The 24,458-nt window shown below is 39.3% G+C and overlaps 1 protein-coding gene across 2 annotated transcripts; it reads right to left on the bottom strand.

Annotated features, from left to right (window-relative positions):
- Nucleotides 1-230: 230 nt before the first annotated feature.
- On the bottom strand, nt 231-23,793 carry smarcc1a (SWI/SNF related BAF chromatin remodeling complex subunit C1a). 2 transcript variants are annotated; one of them, XM_005739237.2, is made up of 28 exons: nt 23,557-23,793; nt 21,203-21,322; nt 21,019-21,104; nt 20,578-20,659; nt 20,021-20,113; nt 19,845-19,914; nt 19,493-19,562; nt 19,206-19,281; nt 18,704-18,829; nt 17,025-17,119; nt 16,355-16,485; nt 15,030-15,089; nt 14,855-14,892; nt 14,357-14,475; nt 13,938-14,009; nt 13,710-13,823; nt 13,262-13,415; nt 12,565-12,675; nt 12,385-12,444; nt 11,832-12,090; nt 10,806-10,967; nt 9,688-9,743; nt 8,627-8,780; nt 8,214-8,392; nt 7,875-8,009; nt 3,256-3,616; nt 2,396-2,521; nt 231-1,094 (listed from the first exon to the last, which is right to left on the bottom strand). In XM_005739237.2, exons 1-28 carry the CDS (start codon nt 23,740-23,742, stop codon nt 1,003-1,005), a joined length of 3,387 nt encoding a protein of 1,128 aa, XP_005739294.1. In that variant the 5' UTR covers nt 23,743-23,793; the 3' UTR covers nt 231-1,002. The 2 variants fall into 2 exon arrangements, with proteins under 2 accessions (XP_005739294.1, XP_005739293.1); XM_005739236.2 differs by having other exon boundaries at nt 17,025-17,143.
- Nucleotides 23,794-24,458: the final 665 nt, after the last annotated feature.

Consider the following 24,458-nt stretch of genomic DNA (forward strand, 5'->3'; position numbering starts at 1 on the left):
TCTCACGTCTATACTCAGATACTGTTAACAGTATTTACAGCTGCCATTTTTGGGGGGTCAAGGAGGATGCACCTTATCAGACAAAGGCAGACCTAAAGTTAAATCTCCGCCTGCCTCTTTGTTCAGTTTTGACTTTATATCTCAAAATCAGCTAGAGGAGAAGTGAGTAAAAAACAGATTCCATACATTAAAAAAAAAAAAAAAAAAAAGGCACAAATGACCATCACCCAGCCCTCTGTCTGACACACACATTCACAGACACACACTCACACACACAAAACTACAGTGTATCATTTCAAGAGGAGCGAGAGGTAGATACTCGACAAGACAAGAGTGAGGGCAGGCTGGGTCCCCCATGTGTGTTTTATTCATGTTAATGTCTGAAAAATCTTGCTTGCTTCAATACACACACACACACACACACACACACACCACCCACCCCTACAGGTCACACCAGCTCTCTAGTCTCGCTAGCTCCCCCTAGTGTTTGTCTTGGAGAAAGAGGAACCAGACAAAAAGCAGGGCGTGTGTTTTGTGAGACTGGAAGGGGGTTTCAGTGCAATTAAAACAGCACTGGAAAAAGAAAGGAGGATAAAGAAAAAGAGATGAGACAGTTTTTTTAAATCATTATTTGTTCTGTCTCCTTGTTTTGTTTTCTGTACACAGGGTCATTCTCTACATCCTTGGTTTGGCCCAACAGAGCAGAAAACAGTGTTTATAAGTAGACGACCCTTGCCGCTGTGCCCTGAGTGGAAGTCTGCATGTATGGGTGCATGTGTGAAATGTCAGGTTACCTCTGCTTTTGAACCCTGTGTGTGTCTGTGTGTGTGTGTGTGTGCGTGCATCCTGTGATGAAGTTTATAGTAGATGTGAGTGCTGAGTGAAAAATACCGAGCCAGTAGCAAAGGCCATCAAAAAGGGGTTGATGTTCAGAGAGTTAGCTTCAAGCTTGTGTGCTTTTCTGTGTGTGTGTGTGTGTCCGCGCGTGTTTGTGTGTAGCTCTTAGTTGTCAGCCACTCGCCCACTCGGAGGTGCTGGAGGACCTACAGGAGCAGGAGGGATCGCTTCAGGCTGTGCAGGTGGTGGACCAGGATCTAAGAAGGAAAATCTTGGTTTTAGAGCATAAAGGAAGCAAGCTAAAGTTTGAACTAATATATAAATGAATATGAAGGTAACTGTAATCCTGGTATTTTCAATACCAGTCATGTGTAATGAACCAGTTCTACATGGTATTTAACCCTTTAGTCTGGCTTTCATCGTTTGCATTTCTCTGTGCAGTCGCAGCTGCACTGTCTCTTCTGTCATATTCAAGACAACATTACAACACTGCTTCACTAAGTGATAAGCTTGGACGTGAAGACCTCTACACAGAACCAGAAATTCTCAAAGACCGCTTTTTCAGTGGTTCAAGTGGCTACCATCCTCCTCCAGTACAATTTATTCATCACAGGTTAATTGTGGATGCAATTTGTAAAGCTGATATCTGACTTTAAGAGCTCCCTCTACTGGATGATGAGGCAAAATACATCAAAAACAGTCCGTATCTTTAGAGACAAAAAGGTTTCATCTCATCACAACAATCTACAACGCTTAACCTAGCTACAGGGCAATTATTAGACTAACACACACAGCAGTGGTGTGAGGCTTTAAATTAAAGCCCGCATTGATTTCTGGTAACCATAACTTATGCTGATGGGCAACATAAATGACATCCTAAGGCATGAAGAAAATTGTATTTTTCTCCTCCTTTAAAAAAAACATTACAGGTTAGGTATCAAAAAGTGCAAACATAGCTTAAAAGTTAACAGTCTAAGAATTAATGGTATCGCTATAATATGTCACCTGCAATAAATCTAACAAATTTTGTTTCTCTTGAGGAATGTAAATGCTGAGAAGTCTCTTTAATACAATGCAAAACAAAAAAAACGATTAAGTAACACCATTCTTAGAGTTCAAATTTCAGCTTTAGTACACGTGGAAACACAAACAGCAGCTGCCAAAAAACTTAAATACATATCATTACACTGGTGCTTAATTTCAGATGCTGATTGGCTGCTTTACAAGGTTAGAGAAATCAATGCAAACCACAGGGTCTGTGCGTGCTGTGATGCTAATAAGCAGCAATGATCCAAATGTTTAGCTGCAGCTGACATTCAAAGTAAATACCAGCTGTCAGCTCCAGGTCAAAGCATTATTTGAATTTCCCAGAAAGATTTTTTTTCTTAGGTTGTTTGTTGGGTAAATAAAGGATCCTAGAAACAAGGCCATAATTTAGCGTGTATTGGTTTTGGTGAATTAAATTTTCACAAATCAACAGAAATAAACCACCTTGAGTTTGCTTATACATATTCAAAAACAACACAAGCATAATGAGAGGGTGACTATTTATACTTACACATGCCGTTGGGGGCTCCGGGGTGGCGTGGGGGCATCATGGGAGGCATGCCACCGGGAGGAGGCCCAGCAGAAGGAGGGCCAGACATCATACGTCCAGGCATTGGCTGACCTGGTCCCATTGGTCCTGCAGCATGAAAAGTACAAATAAGAGAAATCAGACACATGGAGATCAGATGGACATAAGGAAGAAAACCTACATGAGGTGCTTCAAACCAGAAACAAACACTCAACCAACAACTAACATGATTTTGTAGAGAAAAAAAAGCCATTTAATCCATTCTGTCCTTATTCTCTGAGAACACTTGATATGTTATTTTGCTGAAGTTTAATGTAATGAGCCAATTATGTCCACATTTTCCTGCAGTTCCCAAAAGCAAATAATCACCAAGGGTTAGTCCAAATGACCAAAATACCAGTCCAAATTAGTGGGACTTTAATAAAGTAATTCATGTAGCTGTTCTTTTAGGTAGATTAAGGCATCATTTATAAAAAATAAATTAAAAAAAATAGAAAAAGAAAAAAGATTAAAATTGTTAAGCAAGTTAGCAGTTACTACCAAGCTGGCTAACAAGTGGCCAAGATCTAAGACTACAAAACATAGCTGCTAGTATAACTTTGGGTATATATGAAAGACAACCCACTAAAGGCAGCAGAGAGTAGCTACTGAGCTATCAATATCTGATATGGCAAATGTGTAAAACAAACAAAGTCATAACCTGGTAAAGCTGCTGACATTCTTTCCATATGAAAATGCTAATATTTCACAATATCTAAAAGAACACATCTGCTCCCCCTGTTTCAAAGCTCCTTAATCTCTGTATCACTTTGAGCACCAGTGTAGTTTTCCTTTCCCTTCACCTGTCTGTCCTGGGTGGTGAGGGGCCATTGGGTGGTGACCCATTGGGGGGTAGCCAGGGTGCATTGCAGCGCCGGGTGGGGGCCCTCCATGGTGTGGTGGAGGTGCTCCGTGGTGGGGAGGAGGTCCTCCGTGGTGGGGTGTAGGTCCTCCTGGGTGCATGCCTGGTGGAGGGGGCCCAGAGTGTGGTCCAGCCCCAGGCCCCTGTCCCTGTCCTTGGGCCTGGGCAGCTGCAGCAGCAGCAGCAGCCGCGGCTGCCGCTTGCTGCTCCATCTGCTGCCTCGCCTTCATTTCGGCGTATTTGAGTTGCTCCATGTGGAATGCCTGACGCTCGGTTAGCAGCTGCTGCCTCTGAAGCTCCAACTGCACAGAAATGCAGGAACCATGAGGAAAGATTATTTTAAGACAGTTATAATACCAAATACCACCAACAACTGGCAGGTATTGCAGTACATAAAGTTACATTTTCATTGCTTTATATCCTGATAAAGTCTGCTTTACGCCAAAAAGGTGCACACTGACAAAATGCAGGCCTGCAAATTTTACAGGGCAGAAGCCTAACTTATAAATACCATGGCCATGAAATCGAAACACAGTTTTTACACATACAGGTTTTCTTGTTACAGGCCACAAAGGTATATTTTACAACTACTTTTAAAAACGTTTTTTTTTTTTTAATCTTTAAAAACTGTGCATGCATTTAAGAACTGAAGAGCTCGTGCTCATTTCCATTTTGTCCAACTAAACAGGTCGCTGTTTTGGCCATTCCTGATGTCAATCAGCGGCCTTTCCTGAACTTCTCTAGTCTGGCAGCAATAATTCTTCCTCCAGACTGAACTTGCAGCAGATGTACAGCTAGTGTGTGTGCAGCTATGCTGAGATGAATGAGCGAAGTCCTACAATAACTACATAGGCCACTGCACTCACCACACATTCCTTATACTGATGAGACTGGACCCACAGTATCATCAGGTGGGTATTTCAAAACATGGATATAAAAATAAAGAACTACAGCCAAAGTCAAAAAGAACGTTTATGAAGCTAAAAAAAAATAAACTAGCTTCATGACAAAAATCAGAACAAGAAAGGGGGAGGTCTGTTCAGTTCCTTCTGCATAGCACATACAGCTCTAAATAAAGCTTTGTGTTTCTTTGTTTTAGAGAGTCTCAGTGTTTTACAGTTTATGTTAGGAACAGCAGCAGGAGTGGGTTGGTTTCATTCCAGCGTTCAGAAAGCCTCTTTAACCAGACTCCTTTTCATGCACTGTTTACAGCTGTGAAACTGGGCTACACTGCCAATGCCGCTACCGTGAAAACACAGTTTTACACTCTCACTAGCGTCTCCAGGGATTGTGCAGGGACAGAACACACACAAACAAGAGCTGAGAGTCATTCATTTGCTCTGTCGGGGCAGGTAACACTTTCACTTGCCTCACTGAACAACAGCTTTGCTTTGGAAAAAATGTTCTCCTCACAGAGAATTAATGCTGCGTCTCTTTTTCAATCTCTATGGAAGACTTGGGCCAAGTGGGGACAAACCTGTTGACTGGCCAATATCTGTTGATGAATTAAATCTTTATTAGTTACTTGTGCCAATATAGCAACAGAAGAAGCAAAACTTTGTAACGCAGTCTTTTCTGGACAACTCCAAAGGATGTGCTAATCCAAATAGTTATATTTCTTTTTCATTTTAAAGTGTTTCACGATTATTTTACATTTTTTAAACAGTCTAATAAAGACTTCTAACAAGTAAGGATATTTGCGTATTTACCTATTAATTATATGGTAGTGGTGTAATGCTGCACTCATGTTCCACCTTTAACCCTCCTAAAATATTGACATTTGTCCCAACTTAAAATGTCTGTTCTTAAATTTAGGAGTTTAAATCAAACATTCAACTTTATCTCAATATTTTGTTACACGTGTTGTTCTTTTTATAAAAAAATATTTCACAGGCTAAGATGGGGTATCTGTAAGTATGAACAAGTTAAATGTAAGACCTTTATAACACAATCTTAAGAGAATATGCTGTGAAAGTCGCATAAAAGTGAAATATACCCTTCCCAAGGAAACCTGTTGATGGCAAGTTAAAATGGTGTTTAAGGAAACGTACAAATATTTGGTTAATTTTAAAACACCATCCCAATATTTATCTTTTCAGACTGCTACAGTAAACCATTTGCACATATGCAAAACCTATTAGGTGAAACCTTAACGATGCAGTCATGCTGTATGAGCTAATTGAGTAGCATTATGTGCCGGAGATTTTCACGGTGGTGAGAATGAAAACATTCTTGACTCTGTGGTGTAGTGGTTGAAACATTTGGCGCACACAAAAGATCCCCAGCTCAAGGCTGAGAGGAGACACAAACAAGGCTTTAAGCCTTGATTATTGTGTGTATCTGTGACGTCCATGTGGCTGCCTGTTTTTTGCCACTGCTCGGACTTGTCTGCAGAGAAGTTACATTACAATGCATGAGCCTTGAGTAGCAGACTTCAAAATGAATACTCTGCTGTTGGGTCTCCAAAAGCATCCAAAACAAGCAGTTCTGGATCTCCCCACAATGTACAGGGAGTGCAGAATTATTAGGCAAATGAGTATTTTGTCCACATCATCCTCTTCATGCATGTTGTCTTACTCCAAGCTGTATAGGCTCGAAAGCCTACTACCAATTAAGCATATTAGGTGATGTGCATCTCTGTAATGAGAAGGGGTGTGGTCTAATGACATCAACACCCTATATCAGGTGTGCATAATTATTAGGCAACTTCCTTTCCTTTGGCAAAATGGGTCAAAAGAAGGACTTGACAGGCTCAGAAAAGTCAAAAATAGTGAGATATCTTGCAGAGGGATGCAGCAGTCTCAAAATTGCAAAGCTTCTGAAGCGTGATCATCGAACAATCAAGCGTTTCATTCAAAATAGTCAACAGGGTCGCAAGAAGCGTGTGGAAAAACCAAGGCGCAAAATAACTGCCCATGAACTGAGAAAAGTCAAGCGTGCAGCTGCCAAGATGCCACTTGCCACCAGTTTGGCCATATTTCAGAGCTGCAACATCACTGGAGTGCCCAAAAGCACAAGGTGTGCAATACTCAGAGACATGGCCAAGGTAAGAAAGGCTGAAAGACGACCACCACTGAACAAGACACACAAGCTGAAACGTCAAGACTGGGCCAAGAAATATCTCAAGACTGATTTTTCTAAGGTTTTATGGACTGATGAAATGAGAGTGAGTCTTGATGGGCCAGATGGATGGGCCGTGGCTGGATTGGTAAAGGGCAGAGAGCTCCAGTCCGACTCAGACGCCAGCAAGGTGGAGGTGGAGTACTGGTTTGGGCTGGTATCATCAAAGATGAGCTTGTGGGGCCTTTTCGGGTTGAGGATGGAGTCAAGCTCAACTCCCAGTCCTACTGCCAGTTTCTGGAAGACACCTTCTTCAAGCAGTGGTACAGGAAGAAGTCTGCATCCTTCAAGAAAAACATGATTTTCATGCAGGACAATGCTCCATCACACGCGTCCAAGTACTCCACAGCGTGGCTGGCAAGAAAGGGTATAAACGAAGAAAAACTAATGACATGGCCTCCTTGTTCACCTGATCTGAACCCCATTGAGAACCTGTGGTCCATCATCAAATGTGAGATTTACAAGGAGGGAAAACAGTACACCTCTCTGAACAGTGTCTGGGAGGCTGTGGTTGCTGCTGCACGCAATGTTGATGGTGAACAGATCAAAACACTGACAGAATCCATGGATGGCAGGCTTTTGAGTGTCCTTGCAAAGAAAGGTGGCTATATTGGTCGCTGATTTGTTTTTGTTTTGTTTTTGAATGTCAGAAATGTATATTTGTGAATGTGGAGATGTTATATTGGTTTCACTGGTAAAAATAAATAATTGAAATGGGTATATATTTGTTTTTTGTTAAGTTGCCTAATAATTCTGCACAGTAATAGTCACCTGCACACACAGATATCCCCCTAAAATAGCTAAAACTAAAAACTACTTCCAAAAACATTCAGCTTTGATATTAATGAGTTTTTTGGGTTCATTGAGAACATGGTTGTTGTTCAATAATAACATTATTCCTCAAAAATACAACTTGCCTAATAATTCTGCACTCCCTATAGTATAACCACCACACGAGGTTTTCTACTTGCCAGTCCCAGATTAATGGGATGGCTGTGTCAGGAAGGGCATCTGGCATGAAATCTGTGCCAAACCAAGCATGCAGAGCCATCCGCTGTGGTGACCTCTTGGGAAATACGGAAGCAGCTAAAAGTAACCTGTGACTAAAAACATTCTCCTTTGACTTCAAGTCTTTTTAAAAAACGTATTAGTTGCATTAATAATTTTATAGACCTTTTAAAGATCTGTAGACACTTTGTCTGAGAGGTGGGTACTTTATAAATCTGTCTTTGCTTCAAACAGCTAATTTTCCACTTTAGAGACTAGGCGTAGTTTTAAAGTGCCGGATGAACTTCTGTTAACAGCTCACCTTCATTTTTGATAACCACAGTTATAAGCCTTTACTGAGCATTAGAGGATTTGAGTGCCTGCATTAACTGAAAGTGAAGAGTCCAGCTGCCCAACAGAATACAACATTGTATTGAAGTATTCCTGACTTACAGCCTCTTTCTCACGGTCCATGATGGTCTCAAGTTCCTCAAAGTGTCTCAACTTGATCTCCAGTTTCTTCATCTGGGTCTCGACCAGCAGAGCCACCAAGGACTTGATCTTCCGCTCCTCCACTGCTGCCAAATGCTAAAAGGAAGGCAATATCTAATCAATGCTAAATAACCATTTCCAGCATTTTACTATTTTAACATTTACAAAAAAAAAAAAAGTACAGGATTCCATCAGAACAACAGGTACACAAAATTATAGCAGCAACACAGTGTCATTTGAGAAAAGCTGAAGTTGTTCCATGCAATTGCTGTTGCAGAGTCAGCAGTCCTGCAGTCTTACCTTGGCTTTTGTGGCAGCAGATGCCAAGGCAGCAGCAGCCGCAGTGGCAATGTTTCCTTCTCCGATATCATGTTCCAGCTTCTTGCCCTTGTCCTCTCCCTCATCTGTAGGGGTTTTCTCCTCCTTCTCCTTCTCCTGGTCTGAAGATGATGTCTCCATAGACTCCTCTTTGTCTTTGTCTGATAAGGAAAAGAAAAAATAGAAAAGATCAAGCACTTTATGTAGACTTTTCAAAGAATGTGTGTGGAAAAACATTATCAGATTTTACAGACTAATTAAACAATAAAACATTAAATAAATTATCAAATCATCAGGATAATCAACCAGAAGTAGACCCTTTAAATTGCAATTTAAAAACAAAGTTGCATGCCTGTGAAATGGAGCTTTAGTTTCACTTTGGCATAAACTGTTACCTGCTTGAGCGGTCTTAGCCTCCCCTCCCTCTTCATTCTCTTCTTCACGCTCCGATGCCTCCGCTCCCTCTTTTTTCACCTTTTCTGTTGCTTCTGTCTTGTCGCTCTTCTCGGCAGCCTCGCTCGGCTTCTCAGCTTCATCCTTCAACTCACCCTGAAGGTCGAGGAAAATCAAAAATGGTAGGCGTGCCACCACAGAAGGAAAAAAAAAAAACCAAACACAACAACAACAACTGTACTGCAAGTCTGAATTTAAGATTTGCCCTGAGATTTGAGAAATAAGTGTGGTTCAGAGTAGCTAGCTGCTTAAAAGTGTTGAATAAAGGACATTCATTCAAGGTTTTTCACCTACAAAATGCTGCGAGTACACTCAATAGTTGATCAAATCTCGACCCTGTTAACTTTCTTCCCCTAATCACTAATGTAAGAGAACAGCCACTAGTGTCATTACATTCACTCGCTTTTTAAAGCACGAGACGAAGGCTAAAAGTAAATGAACTGGAAAGTTCTAAATCGTGCAAAAAATAAGTGAAGTGGCTATCAATGTAATAAGTGACAGGTCATCTGTCTGCACAGGAATACTCATGAACCTGTTAGAGCATGCCAGACTATCTGAAGCTGTAACCTTGTAATAACATCAGAATAATGTAGTTAGTCTTTGTTTCATTTTTTTACTCTTGAGCAAAACATGATGAACTGATCTGGCTGGTAGTAAGACACTTCGCAATATTTTGCAATTCATACACTATTAATAAAACCGGAGGTATAATTCAAACCATAGTTTTGATCAAAATAATCTACCTCACCATTGGATGGGATTATGTTGCATCTCCATTACCAACGTTTGTCACCCCAAGTCTGGTTATATTGTGTACTTTCAACGAAAAACCTAAGCCATGAATGAATTCAGGTATGCACATGGCCCAAGTTGGATGTTTTAATCTGATTTATTAATCAGTTTGACCTTTTAATTAGCAGGGGATTTATTATAATATCCATTTTAAATAGATGTTTTCCTATGAGACAGTGAACATCTGAAGATGCATGAAAGGTGGTCTCACCTTGTCAACCTGCTGGGAGTCGGAGTCTGTTTCCATCTTTTCCGGCTCTGTGGTTTCTGTAATTGACAGCAAGACTGAAAAATCAGCATCTGTCAGACAGATAAAACTAACAAAGAGGGTGAGAGATTATTTTAAATACATTCTAAATTTACATAGATATTACCAACATTTGTGATATGACTGTAGCTGAATAGTCAAACTAAGATATATCATCCTGTCTGGAGTGAAATTAACTTATTGATTTACTGAGATAAACAACATCAAAAAGCATCGTTTGACATGCAGGTACTAAGGTTGAAAGTACTTTAAATGAATAGGCCCACAGGAAATGACAAGTGTTGTGTGTACACTTACACGTGACCAGGTGAATACATGCGTGTGGCTGAGTGTTAAACCATGTCACGGGTGCACTTGAGCGTATGTTAAGAGTTTGAATATTGATTTCGTGCCAGTTGAGTTCTTTAGGCTAAAGGAGGCATGGAACACATTTAAACTTATTGATTACAACTGTAGCTCAAGAGAGCATTAATCTTTAACAAGTGTTAAGTATTGTGTGTGTGTGTGTGTTTGTTTGTGTGCAGGGGCGATGTGGGTAATTTTCAAGACAACACACAGAGAGAGAAAGCGATGAGAACATCCATGAGTGTGGTGACCCAGTTTTCTCCTTCACCTCCTCCCACTGCGCTGCCCCATCTGCAACCGCAGCTTTAATCCACTGGTTACCACAGCAGTGTACACAGAAACACCACAACATTTCACAATATGTCTTTACTCCTCAGTAGCCTGCTGGTAAAAGGACTGATGTGTAGCAAAAGTCAAATACGAGCCTAAATATGATGAGAAACATCGGTTAGCCTGGACATGTGCACAGAGCAGCAATTTACATTAGAGTGGACATCCCTCATTGCTGAATAACATCGTGATGTTGGAGCTGGTCACAAAACTACCAAACCTCAGCAAAGACAGATGTTCATTTTAGATGATACCTGCCTTCCCCCAACAGGAAATGCTTGAGGTATTACACCTTCTAACATGTTTAGAAATACGTTAAAGACTTTCGAGGTTGGCTTGGAGGCATCAGCCTGTCTTTCTTTACTATCTGTACAAACAACACTCACCAGTCTTTTCTGGCTCCTCGGGGGCAGTTCCAGCAATGCCACTGCTCTCCAAACCAAAGGCGGGATCCACCTTCCCAGTAGTTCTGGCCGCCTCCTGCACCTTCTTCACGTGAGCCTCCACCAACTCAGCTGGCACCTCTTCACGCACACGAGAGAACTCCTCTGCAAACAAAGAGTGGACGTTTTTTACTTTCAGACTCTCATTGATAGTAATATGACAATCCATTAGTTCATGGTGTGTTCAGACTAGTATTATATTCCCAAGCATGCCAGCTGGACTGTGCAGCTTGTGTTTATTCACTTTATAATGACAAAGTAGTCACATATGCACAGACCGTTTTTGGAGCTGCTTTCAGTATTGTGTGTTCACTTGGTGTTCTCTGTTTATTTAGTTTCAAAAAGCAGTAGTAACAGTGTTAATTACTCACAGAGCTAAACCATTTTTTTTTTTACCCGTACATAGCTACTTTCCCCGTTATTCTTCCCACTTAAAAATAAAAATAAAAGCCACACATCAGTATCGGCTCATATTCTAGCTTAGCTGACAACAATCAAAACATTTGATATTTATTAATTACAGTGGCCAGTGTTTGTCTGTTGTCTCAACTAAATCTCATGTTACGTTATCTGAGCAATTCAGTAGTTACATTTATCTTCTACTGGTCTTTTTGTTTTTAGTGTAACTGGCACAAGACCAGGAAAAATATTACTAACTTGTGTAACAGGTCACTTTTAGTTACACAAAAGTAACATGTGTAACCAAAAGGCAGACATCTCCTCTTTAACGTTCAAAAATCAGAACCATTCAAAACCCAAACCATGTATATTTGTGGCTGCATGATGTTGTTTAAGATAATGAAACTGAATATACAGACAAATCTCTAGTATCTCCTCTGAAGTCAAGAAACTGCTGCACTGATATTTGTTGTAAATGTTTCTGTTTCTAGCTATTTAGCAATTAAAATACAGAAGCTCATTAAAATATCGTATAGATTTAAACCCTGGCTCTTTCCCACCAGTTCTCACCTAGTGCTGCCTTGGCTGCAGCAGATGCCACTCTGGGATCCACAACAGATGCCAGGAAGGCTACTGTGCTCATGACTGGGTTCCCAGACTGGCTGAAAGGTATGGGCTGATAGGAAAGAGGCCCAAGTGTGGCCTCCGTACTCTCCAGGTATGGATCTTCAATGGGCAATCGCAGGAAGTGCAGGATGCACTCATCTTGGGTGCGTGAACCAACATGCTCTGAAACTTTGTTCCAGTCATCTTTATACATCTCCAGGGCCTAGCCATAGGTGACAGGAGTGATGATACAAGTCTTATTATAAAAAGAAAGCCAGAGAACATTTAATAAAGCAATATTTATAATTCCATGAGGCATAAAGAGTTTATCGCCATCTTCTTTTTTTGTTAAAGACAAAAAAACATAGAAAGAAAATGACAGAAAAAAGTGTGGTTTTTTTTTTTTTTTTTTAAATCAGGTCATAAGAACAGGTTGAGCTTATGATCAGCAGCCAAACACTGGAAGTTTTTCTTATTTAAAACAGGACACTCCTATCTTCTGTACTTTAAGACTCACCTCGAGCAGCAGCAGAGTCTCCTGCTCAGTCCAATCTCTGGTAGTGCTGCCTGCTTTACCCTGAGGAATCAAAGTCCACAATAGACATTTCTTTGTTTTTAAATTCTAACACACCAGCTCAGAGAGACTGTTAGAACTTCAAACATGAAAAACACATTATGAAATTGAACAAGCTCCAACCTTGATGCTTTTCCTGTTGTAGAGGTCAGAACGAAGGCTAAAGTTCTGCAGGTCGATGGGCTTGTCTTTGCTTTTGTCTGCAAAATTGGGCATTGGCTGTGGAGGAGGAATCTGGAAGGAATAAAATGGCCACACATTAGCAAACCGTCTGTATGAAGATGTATTTTTTTTTGCAATGGGACCATCTGAGACGTGCAGCAGTTTTACAAATGAAGCTCATCAATGAAATGGTACAAGGGTATAATGGAGGGAACCCAGAGAAAACAACACAGCTGTGATTTTTATTATTATAATTTCAGTGATAATTGTTTTGCAACTATTTCAGTTTGTTTTTCTTTTGAAATCTTAATCAAAGTTAAACATCTTTTGGGGTTGGTGTGTTGGCACGCACAAAAACAAAACAAACAATCAAATCACAGATTCCATGCTTCCCTTTTTAAAGTGAATTGCTAGCAAAAAGGACAAAATTCTTCAGGAATTTGATCTATATTTGGTATAAAAACAAAAAACCCCACAAAACTATTTTAGGTGTTTAGCAATAACGTTCAGGGATGTTATTAAAAGCCACTCTGGAGTGAGTCATTGCTCAAAAATTTCTTTATTTGGAACCAATCTATTTATCCTCAAAAAATATGGTCCTTGGCCGCACAAGTGGATTCAAACCTACTTCTTCCTTCCCTCTTTAAGTTGACCTTACCGGTTGGGGTCTGTGGTTAAGAGGCATGAGGCCAGAGGGGGTGTCAGCCAGCACAGTAAAATGAGGAGTGGGTGGGGGGCCCATCGGCAATGGACGAGACTCTGCATCGACCTGGTAGTTCACCAAACCCCACTGCTCCAAGAATGCATGTACCCTGGAGGGGGAGGGAGAATAATTACATTAAAAAATAATTAAAACAATGAAAAGCTACTTATCATCTTCTCTTTAAAGCATTTGTGGTACCTACAAGGACTGTGTTTGGCTGAAGGCCTCCCAGTAGGTATTAACTTGCATAATACAACAATTCAATTCATTTAGGGTAACTTTTTAATATTCATAAATATTTTTTGTGGAGTTAGCCACTGCCCATTAATCCAACCAAATTAATATGTAAAAAAAACAAAAAAAAAAACCCCAGAAAAGTTAACAACATGTGGATCTGTCGAACCTCATGATGGCGCAAACATCTCCAGTCAGGTTCCTGCGGCAGGAGGTGGAGGTGAGGTACTCCTGAGGATTCAGCCGATACGTGTCGATCATGAAGTTGCGATAGGCCAGGTATCTGTGTTGAGATGTCGCAGTATGTCCCGTTAGAATGATAGGGGACTTATTACATAAAAGCTGCATTTTTATATATGTGGGACTGGGGTGTGTGTGTGTGTGTGTGTAAACTCACATTTCTGGAGTTTTGGACTTGTTCTTTCCGTTGAAGAACTCTGGCAAGGCTCGTCTCTCAATCTCATGGATGCTAACAAGAAAGGAAAGGAAAAAATATTGATAGATATCAAAGTAGGAAGAAACGATGTTATTCCTAAAATAAAATTGTATTTTTAATGGCAATGAGATTAAGAATGGCCTGCAGATGTCATCAAGTGCACCTCTAACTGCATGTAAACTGCAGCTGGTGGGTTTTTTTGTGTTTTTTAAAATGCATCTGTAATCCATCTTCTTCCAAACAGCAACATCTCACTATCTCTCCAAAATAAAAAGCCTCCTATCATCTCCACTCCACATAAGCTTTTGAAAAGTTAGTTATAACTTATTAACCAAGTTATTTGTGTAATGTAGCTTAAGTTTCAGATTCACAACACTTACCTGTTGTAGTCAAACCAAGCAGCATAGCTGGGGATAACGATGTGATGCGTCTGTTCAGTCACATTGTCCTCATTGGCATCCAGTCGGTTTATTTCACTTTTGCCTTGTTCCTCATCATCCTGCAGAAGGATAAGCAGACAGGTCAAGTAACAGCAGTCTGAAAAAAGTCATCGTGCTGTGTAATTACAATTCATGAGACAGCCCTACTTTGGAAGTAAAGTGGCTTTGCTCACAAACATTTATCTAAAAAAAGAAAACAAAGCCTGTATAAAGAATGAAGAAAAACAGCAGGTGCACGCTAGTTTTCAGTTCTTTGAATAATAACTATAGGGATATTTTAATCGTACCATTTCCTCATATTTCAATTAGATTTAGTTTAACTGAATCAAAATACACTGTTTATATTACATATCACTCCCAGGAGTGACTGGGAGTGATATGTATATGTGATATTCCTAACTACACTGGAGAGATAAAGACAGACAACAATGGTCTTACCTTTCCACCAGACATCACAGATTCATCTTCCATGTCATCTGGAAAAAATAAAAATAAATGTCTTGACTCAGGATTGCTTTTAAACTGCGGGACAGCTTATGCTCACATACAAAAGATGCTAATCTCACTCATATAACTCCTACACAAGGATACAAGTTCATTTATAAATACATACCCAAGTCGGCCACATGCCCTCCTTTGACCGGTGTATTCTCGCTGTCTTTCTTTGAATTTGCTGTGCATGGAATAAAAGAAAAAAAATGTACAAAGTGAAGTACAGAAGAGGGGAAAAATTAAAATATTTAAGAAAAATTATTCAAAGACTGTCTAATTCAGCCATGGGCATGAAGACAATAACGAGCTTTCTGGTTTGCAAAAGGGGAGACTAAAATAGACTGAGTGTGTGTCTGTGTGCTGGAGGAGGACAAGGAGATTTCTTTGGGACAAAAGTGGGACATAACGAATGAGACTTGGTCTAAAAAGAGTATTATAGACAGAATTGTGTGTGTTGGTTTTAAAGGGAATCTTTAAGCAGAATACAGATCGTGAAAAAGAAGCACCCAAAGGCTGTTTTTCTACTTTCTGACTTAAACTGTGAGCGTCTCTGGGTATGTTTTTTTCCCTTGCTGCTGAGGGGGTTTTCTTGTCATCATAACATAATGATTCAGTGCACAGCATCCACATAGAGAAAAATCACAAAAAAATGAATTTAAAATTGAATGAAATAAAATTTATCTCTGTTTAGAAAAGGACAAACCTTACAAAGAGAGAAACAGGACAAATATCACAGTGCAGGTTTCTTACTGCTTATAAAGCTCTAGCTGAACATTGCAACACATAACAACAAGACTGAAGAGGGCACTTATGACAGGAATCATTTAAATATCCTAATTTCTGTCTCTGATCTTACTGGCAACTGCAGACAAATACCATTTAAAACTATTTAAAATATGATTATGTTACAATTATAGATAAAATCTAAATACGACTCAATTGATGATCAATTAAATGTAAAGACAGTAAAGTCATTTTAGTTATGCGTACTTTGCTATACATGCTATAGAGCAAAACTTTACATTTGTAACTGAATATTAAATACCCTTTTTATCTGCTTATGTAAAATTTCTTTAATATGACTATTCTGTGATGTTTAACTACATTTAACAAATATCAAAGTATTGATGGCCAAGTTAGGATGCCTATTGTGGTAAAAAATTATTTGGTCTATGCAAGCAGTTTGTGTCCATGTACCCACCTAAATTTAAATTCAATTAGTTAGGCGTTTCATAATAACTGTCTGACGTTTTCTATGACAGCTAAGACAGAATAATTACATTCATTTTAGAAGGCTAAAACATTTAATGAACAAGTGTATTTAATTAATCTAATGATAATCCAAATTAGTGCTTTAATACACAGGAAAAGTATCTCATGTACAGATGGTAGTTTGCAACACAAACACAAATAGAGCCAAGCTTAGGCCCTATACTCAGCACATACCATTCTTGGAGATGCTGCCCTCCTCCATGCTAGCACCAGCTGAGGAATCGTCCATGTCTTTTGTCATGTCCTCTTCAGTGTCCTCCTCTTCTCCTCTGTGGCCCCGTCGTTTCCAGTGAGGTCCCGGGTTCCTGAGAGAAAGAAATGATTTATTTGCTTTTCTCTAACTGTTAAAACGTGACAATAAAAAAAAATCAAACACCAGGATAAACAACTGATATCTTATTATACTGCACCACAGGGCTTCATTGTCGTCCTAATTCTACTCACATCAGTCTCACTGCTGTACAAAGTGACATGTTCATTCATTAAATATAGTCTACATTGACTCAATCACACATACACAGTCCTGCTACCATAAATGCTCCCTAGCACAATCACTGTGGATTAATATCCAAATACAACTAGTCCCCCAAGCCTTGGAAAATTAATTTTTGCAGAAAATTTTATTAAAATCTACTTAAACAAAATGAATGATACATCTCCTGTTCCTGAGTCACATTTAGGCCTGTTGTCTTTTGAAAAAAATGTATTGGATCACCAAGTTTTATCCTTTAGAGACAAATCTGAAGTTTTAGGAGACCACTTGCACAAATCTGCGTTTACTCAGTACTCACTACATACATTTTATACTACCAATAAAAACAAAAACGAAGAGAAGCATCCTTACCCCTTCTTGCCTCCCTTCTTACGGGACTCGGCTGGAGTGCTGGGTGGAGAGGGTGAGCGCCTCCTCTTCTTTCCCGCAGAGTTGGCCTTGCGCTCCTTGCGATCGGGTGTACGGGAAGACTGATCAGACAAACCCCGAGCAGCGCAGGGAGCGAGGGATGGAGGATGAGAGAAAGAGCGGCAGAATGAGAGGATGGAACGGTTGCACACACAAGGAGGGGAAACAGTGGGAGAACGACCGTAGGAGGGGTGGGGTGGGGATGCCGTGGAGGTGGAGGAGACGATCAGGGTTCCTGCTTGTCCTCTTCAAACAGACACTCTTTCACACTAACCCTCATTTCAGGATCAGAGGAATTTCTCTTCAGCAGCAGACAAACTTCTTTTTGTCCAGTTGTCACTATTTGATTCTTTTTTTCCCCCTTTTCAAATTTAATAAAAAGTAACAAAAAAAAGGCTCCAGATTAGATAAAATGATAAGCTTTTAATGTGTTTGCTGTGGCTCTATAGATGATGTTAACTTCGCACTCTATGACTGCATTCTGGAGATTTATCCAAGTCCAACAAAACAATTCATCCATTGTCAATAAATTTGGAGCTTTCATAAATATTTCTATCCTGCAGATGGTGCTTCATCCACCAAATTATAAGAACTAGTAGAAAAGCCTAAGCCTGACCAGTCAGCTTTTCATAAATCAATGTGATGTGAGTGCCCGCCTATTCAGCCCAAACTCACACTTAAGCGAAAGCTTCATCTACAGGTTCACACATGTAAACAAGGATGAATATGCCAGCCAGCATAGCAGTTCCTGATGATTAGGTCAGCTGGCAGGCTGTCCTGACTGCACTTACTACAATGGCCATTCCTGGCAGTCTTTTTTCTGTTTACTTCCAGGCATACAGTGGGGCTGAGGATTAATAAAAAGCTAATTCATATAAAAACTATTTTTTTGAAAGGCTTAGTGAAGCATGTGCTTACTAACCTCATAGATGCAGTTCACTCAATGTTTTGTGTGAGTCCGTGTATGACAGAGGTCAAGAGTACAACGTAAGGGTAACCCAAAGAGCTACACTTAATGGGAAACTGGAGCACTTAAACATCTGTGTGGCCAGTTTGATTAATGCTCACATGAGTGATCATGAGTGATCAGTGAAAAGGCCAAAACAATGTAAAAGAAAACTTAATGTCTCTGGCATCATAACTTTTGGAGTTCATTTACTCAACATGAACAGGAACCCTGAAACTCATTAGAAATAGACAAAGTGTGAGGAAAGGCTTGGAAAGGATGGGCAGCATGCAGACTGAAGCCAGTTGTGAACGAAGAAGAGTGAGGTGCACAATCCATACAGCAAAGCAACATGCAATGGGACAGACTAACAGCAAAAACATTCAAATTCACACCAGCATTCACACCTAGTCTCAGTCAAATAATTTCCATTTCCAGGCTTACATACAGTACAGATTTGAAGACCAATTTTAGACCAATTTTAGATTAATACCTCTACAAAAGAGCCAATTTCAACACAAGTCACTCGTAACAATGATCAGGTTGCTGCCCTTTAACAACAATGGTAGGAGCGGTGCTGTCACACTGTACTGATATAACGTGGCTGGAAAACCTGCTTTCTCTTGGATTTGAAGTTTGGATCACTGACACACACCCACACAGCAAAAACACATACCTCTTCCTCTTTGGGGAAAATCTTCTGGCGGAAGCTGACTGGCTTCTTGTTCTCATCCACTTCATAGTCTTCCTCATTCATCCACTCATTGAAGGCATCTGTGTCTAAAACCCACTTGGCATGGACCTTATCAGAGTAAGGAAGGAGATAACAGAGTAGAATCAACTCATCAATTTACTCTGCTGACCTAATTTCCCATTATTTTTCAGTGGAAGACACTAAAGAACAAGTAGAAGAGACAGAAATACATAAATGCAAAAACAAGGAAATTGGTTAGCTGATGTGGTAAAGCCGCTTCACTTTACATTTTAAAATAAATAAATACAATAAAACTGCTTGGTATGCAGGTAGAAACACATGTCAGATGCATACAATAGTGACCATTTATATTCTCAGGACAATTTATAAACACATAGGTAACAAAAGCCAAAACTGGAAACTCTAAGGGACACAAAAAGTCTTCCAGTATCAAAAGAAAACCTATTGGTTACAGACATCTCACCTTCCAAGGTCTGTCAGTGCTGGGTGGGTCCTCTGGGTCACCGTCTAACTCACTGGCTGACACCCAGGTGTCGTAGCTAACAAAATAAAAACAGTTATCAGTAACTTCATGAAGTCATGAACAGAAATATCTCTCTCAGGATGATTCGAGTGATTATTTATTTTTCTTTTCTTTAATAAAATGCCAAAATTTTCCTAAAATGCCCAAATATTAGAAGGAAATAATTTACATCCACCAGCTGAAGCACAGATCTTTTTGTGAGCTGCTTAATGCCTCACTCTGCTCACCTGTCTGGGTAGAGACCCCAATGGACAAGCACCTGCTTGTCTTTTCTCATGACAGGACGCAGCCACTCCTCTGCAAAACATAAATACCAATATTCAGGAGTTTTCACAATTATTTACACTTTTATAAGCAAAAACAAAACTAAAAAAAAAACAAAGTGGTAAGATTACCAAGCAGTATTTGATCACTTTACTATATTTTAAGTCACTTTTAAAATCTTTCATTATTTAACTGTAGTAATAAGTTGGTTTTAGGTCAGAAGGATAATGAAGGGAGAATGAAAGAAAGTAGATATGTGGTTCACATTACTTGACTAAGAATTAAGTCTGTAAATCACAGAGATAACTAACAAACCTTCTTCTTGCTGGGATAGTGATGGGTAAATGATATGGGTGGCCTTCGACTTGTCATCAGTAATGGAGCCCTGAAGAGAACAGAGAAAAACAAAATGAACAACTTAAAAGGCTGCTACACCAGAGCGTCCCACGAGAATTTTACTACTCTGGAAATCATTTCATTTCTGTGCTCACCTGGTGTCTTTTGATGATGTCTTTGAGCTTACTAGCCTGTTTCTGCTCGATGTCTGGCGACAGGTAAACAGTGGGTCGAGTCAAGCAGTTATTCTACACATGAAGAAGGTTTAAGTTAGAGTCACGCAAAAAAAAGTTGCTTTATAACAAAGCAAAAGTACAAAAACAAAAGTACACTCACTTATCTCTCAATGCAGTGATTACAGTTGAAGTTTTAAGGGACACTTGACAACATAAAAACACACCTTTACCTCATTTCCATACAACTGCATACAGTCAAAATCTGATACCTGCACACTGGCTAAATGGAATCTGAGCTTAATCATTTAAAATGTTAAAAGACTTGGAGTTACTGAAACTTACAATAATTTTAACAATAAAAACCCTGTATGCATTTTGAAAGTGTGAATGCCAGTTAAACACAACTGCAATATCTGAACTTCATAACTAGAATACACGAAGCCTAATTGAATTTTATTAAAGACTGCACTTTGATTAACAAATGTACTTAGAATAAACATAAGGAGAAGCTCGAGCATTAGGACTTTGTCTTGTACCTGGACCAGGTTCTTTTCAACATTTAAGAACATTTCCACGTTCCTGTCCATCCGGGAGGGATTCTGTAGGTCAAATCTTCGCCTGAGAATGACACAAAGCCACATGAATATTCAAATAATAACTCTGCATTTATTATGACTTTATGTGCAACTTCTATGCCCTACACCATCCATGGACTGCTGAGATATTCAACTTGGGGGACAAATAAAGTCATTCAAGGTAGTACAATCACTGGGAACTGACACAAATGGTTATTTTTTTTAACTCCATAAACCAACATCCTAAAATACAAGACCATTAAGATTTTTGCTTATCTTCAAAATGCACAACTGAGATAGTTTAAATTATATTTCTAAGACCAATGACTTCAAAAGGAGGGTTTAAGTTGATGATCAATGTCAGACCCATCTGCTCATACTAAGTTACACAAGTTAACTTACCAGCCTTGCTCGCTCTTAAACTTGTAGACAGATCCCAAAATGTGACAGAGAGCACCTCCTGCCTTGAAATCCAGGAAACACTTGGCCTGAAGATATGAGAGGAACCATAAGAACAGAACACTTTACCATTTGGGATTCAACTGTGATGGCGATTTTTTGTAGAATGCAATGTTTGTATGCTTACAGGTAGCTTTGTAAGAGCAGGATTGTTGACTCTTCGCCCAAATGCGTCTTCCTGGAAATGCAGCAGTTGGACCACGAGACCTGCCAGGGATTTACTGGAGGGGGAGTCATTCTGGACGTACTGGAAGTAGGCACAAAAAAAAGTTATCAGTAACATGATAGCAATGGCACAGATTCCCATCTCATCTAGCAGTCTTTTTTTTTTTTAGCAAATCAAGGTGGTCAAAAGACAGAAAAATACAACCTACAAGAGTTTAGATTTTTTTTTTTGTACATGAATTAATTCCAAAGAAATGCTCAAAAGTCTGAGAATGGGCTTCTTCATTTGATAATAAGATAACTCTTTATTGTCATTGCACAGTCATTCATAGTACAATAGTACAATGAAATTGGAAAACTGTCCCACAACGACATTGCATACAACACAACATGACATAACACATCACAGTATCAAAACTTAAGTAATAAAAGGAAATAATAAAAAGAAGTCTGTTACCATGATATGAGCAGCCACAAGAGTTGTTTACTAGAGCTCTATTTCTGTTTTGTTTTGCTATACTAGTATTAAGCAGTGGGGTATAGATAAGTTAGTCCTGTAAAGAGGCTCATGCACCTCTCAGATGGCTTAAGTTATGACGGAGAGCATCATTAGCATGGTTATCAGCAGCTGGGAACATCATCACAAAGATAAGAGCAAGCCTCGCTCCAGAACATCCAATCATGAATTCATGAACCAAATAATATACAAACTATTGAGTAATGTTAAAAATACATTTGATTATTTTAAAATTCAAATGTTTCTTGGATCATTATGTTAAGTTGGTGGGGGACAAAACAACAGGGTGATATTCACAGGTGGGCAGACTTCAGCAGATGAGGTACTACAGGGTAGAACAGGAGGTTTGGCAACAGGAAGCAGAGATAAGAGTTACTGAAATAATTAGGCAGATTAGTCGAATATCAAAATAATTGTTAGTTGCAGCTCTAGAGAGCCAACAGACTAATGATTTTTGTTTAAACTTGTTATATCTTTTGCCTTGCATGGCGACAGGTTTCTGCTTAGACTGTCGTCCCTGATATCCAGGTCCTGTTACCAGCAGGACAAGAGGGATAGTTGGATGCTATTTATTTCCTGATCTTTTTGCTCTAGAGAATCAATCTTGACCAAAAAAATTTAAAAATCAAGTCATGACTTTATCCTTTAAGGTTTAGCCAGTGCAAAATCAATGTAATCCAACGACAATGTTAGTGAATCCCATTTATATACTGTTACATCACCAAATAATGACATAAGGTTTTAGTTGCTTATTTTAGATTTAGTCTATGCTAAGTTCATGCAACACAACAACTAAACACTGGCCAGAAAGATCACAGTCAACAGCAACAAAGTACATTTAAAGCTGGAAGACCTTCCACTGCTATATGGCCTCAAATAACTCACATAAATATCTTTGCAAAAAAACAAAAAAAAACAACAACAACAACAACAAAACTGATGTATTTATTATTCTTAAAGGCAACTTTATTGAACAGTGGATATACTTAAAAAAAGCCAAGTTTATATATGAAATATTGTAATATAAATCTGCGAGTAAACGCTGTATTCACAAGCCCTTATCTATTCCATTTCATTTGAATAATGTTTCTGCTATAACTTGAGCAGGCACAACGTGTCAGTGGTTTTGAATGAGAGCCTGACGTGACAATTGGAGCACTCTTTGTTTGGCTAATTCAGTAAGCAAGTGCAACCTGCACGGTGTGCTATGCTGCTGTGTTGACAAAACTCACACTGACAGCATGGAACAGGACTGGGCCTGCAAACAGCACGCAGTGAAGTAGATAATTACCTTCTAAGTAAAGTACCTTTTAAGATGGCATAAAAAGAAAGCTGGGGTTTATTAAGCTAATATTATAATTTCTGCAGGGTATGTCCCGTGACTTACATACAGGTTAGCATCTTGGGCCTTTTGAAAAACTAATAAGAAAGTTTGGTTTATTGTTATTTCTTTTTAATGAGAAACTTATTACATACTAGTTAAAAAAAATATACGCGGCTATGTGTCGCTCGTTTGTAAACATTTCCCCCCTGAGCGTCATATTAGTAGCAACATTGAATGGGCAGTTAGCGAGCTAACAATAGCTATTTGATAAACAAGAACTGATAACTCAAACTGTTCAAGACAATAGGCAGTATACTGACGGTGAACTCCCAAACAAAATTATATATAAGCACTCTTAAAACTTAACTCTACTTAGCTCTAGGTGGCTGCAGCTAACTAAAATATGAGCGCCCCTTTGTGCTAGCGGGACGCGGGCCTTCATAGAAATCAATAGAGGAGCGGGCAGCTAGCTTACCTTCTTGTAGTGCTTTCCGATCCAGAGTCGCACCGTCTCCAGCTGGGATATCGTGTCTGAACTTTCCCAAAATTTCGCAGACGGACCACCATCTTTCTTTCGTCCCATTGCGGTCAAGCCACCGACGGGGCCAGTGGTCGGTCCACCCGAGCCCGTTCCGCCTGCCGTTGTCGCCGCCGTCGCCATTGTGTGTTTTGTTCGCTGCGTTGTCTTTCTCCTCCACGGCGTCCCTCAGCGTGCAAGTTTTCGAATGACATTGCGCAGCCGCAAACGTGTTGAGTAATTTGAAGTCTCGCGAGCCTGAATATCAGACGGTCCATGGGAAATGTAGGCACCTGAAAAGGTTCCTCCTTTTTTTAGTTAGTTTGTGTTAAAACTAAGACGGCGTATTGGGGCCATGGTATGTAAAATTAAAAAAATTTAAAAAAAAGGGGGACCGGGTGGTTGATATACTAACTTAATAATAGCCATTATAAATAATTTGGCGGAGTACAAAACATATCAGTTTCCAAAATTCAAGTCAAACATTGCAAAAAACTTACATTCAAATAGTACATTTTTAAAGAAAAATCTTACACTCTTTAAGTTAATAAATTCACATAACTAAAAGGAAAAAACTTTTTAAAAAAAATCTAAGATTAAATTTATTCATTCATTTGATTATCATCATTATTATATATTACTCTTGTCCGCTGTTCTTTGTATTAACTCTTATAATCCAGTGAATGTGTTTTTTCCAACAAGATCCAAGTAGCCACATTATAGTAACACTAGCACTTTTACTTGTCAAAGCTATTGTCCATACTGGTGCAATATAAATTAACTATTGTCATGTAATTTGACATACATAGTGACTATTTGTGAGCAGCAGTCAGGATGGCGCCATCTTGTGGTGACACTTT

This window comes from Pundamilia nyererei, unplaced genomic scaffold, assembly GCF_000239375.1.
Source record: "Pundamilia nyererei isolate P.nyererei 1_Seehausen unplaced genomic scaffold, PunNye1.0 scaffold00090, whole genome shotgun sequence".
Classification (NCBI taxonomy): Eukaryota; Metazoa; Chordata; class Actinopteri; order Cichliformes; family Cichlidae; genus Pundamilia; species Pundamilia nyererei.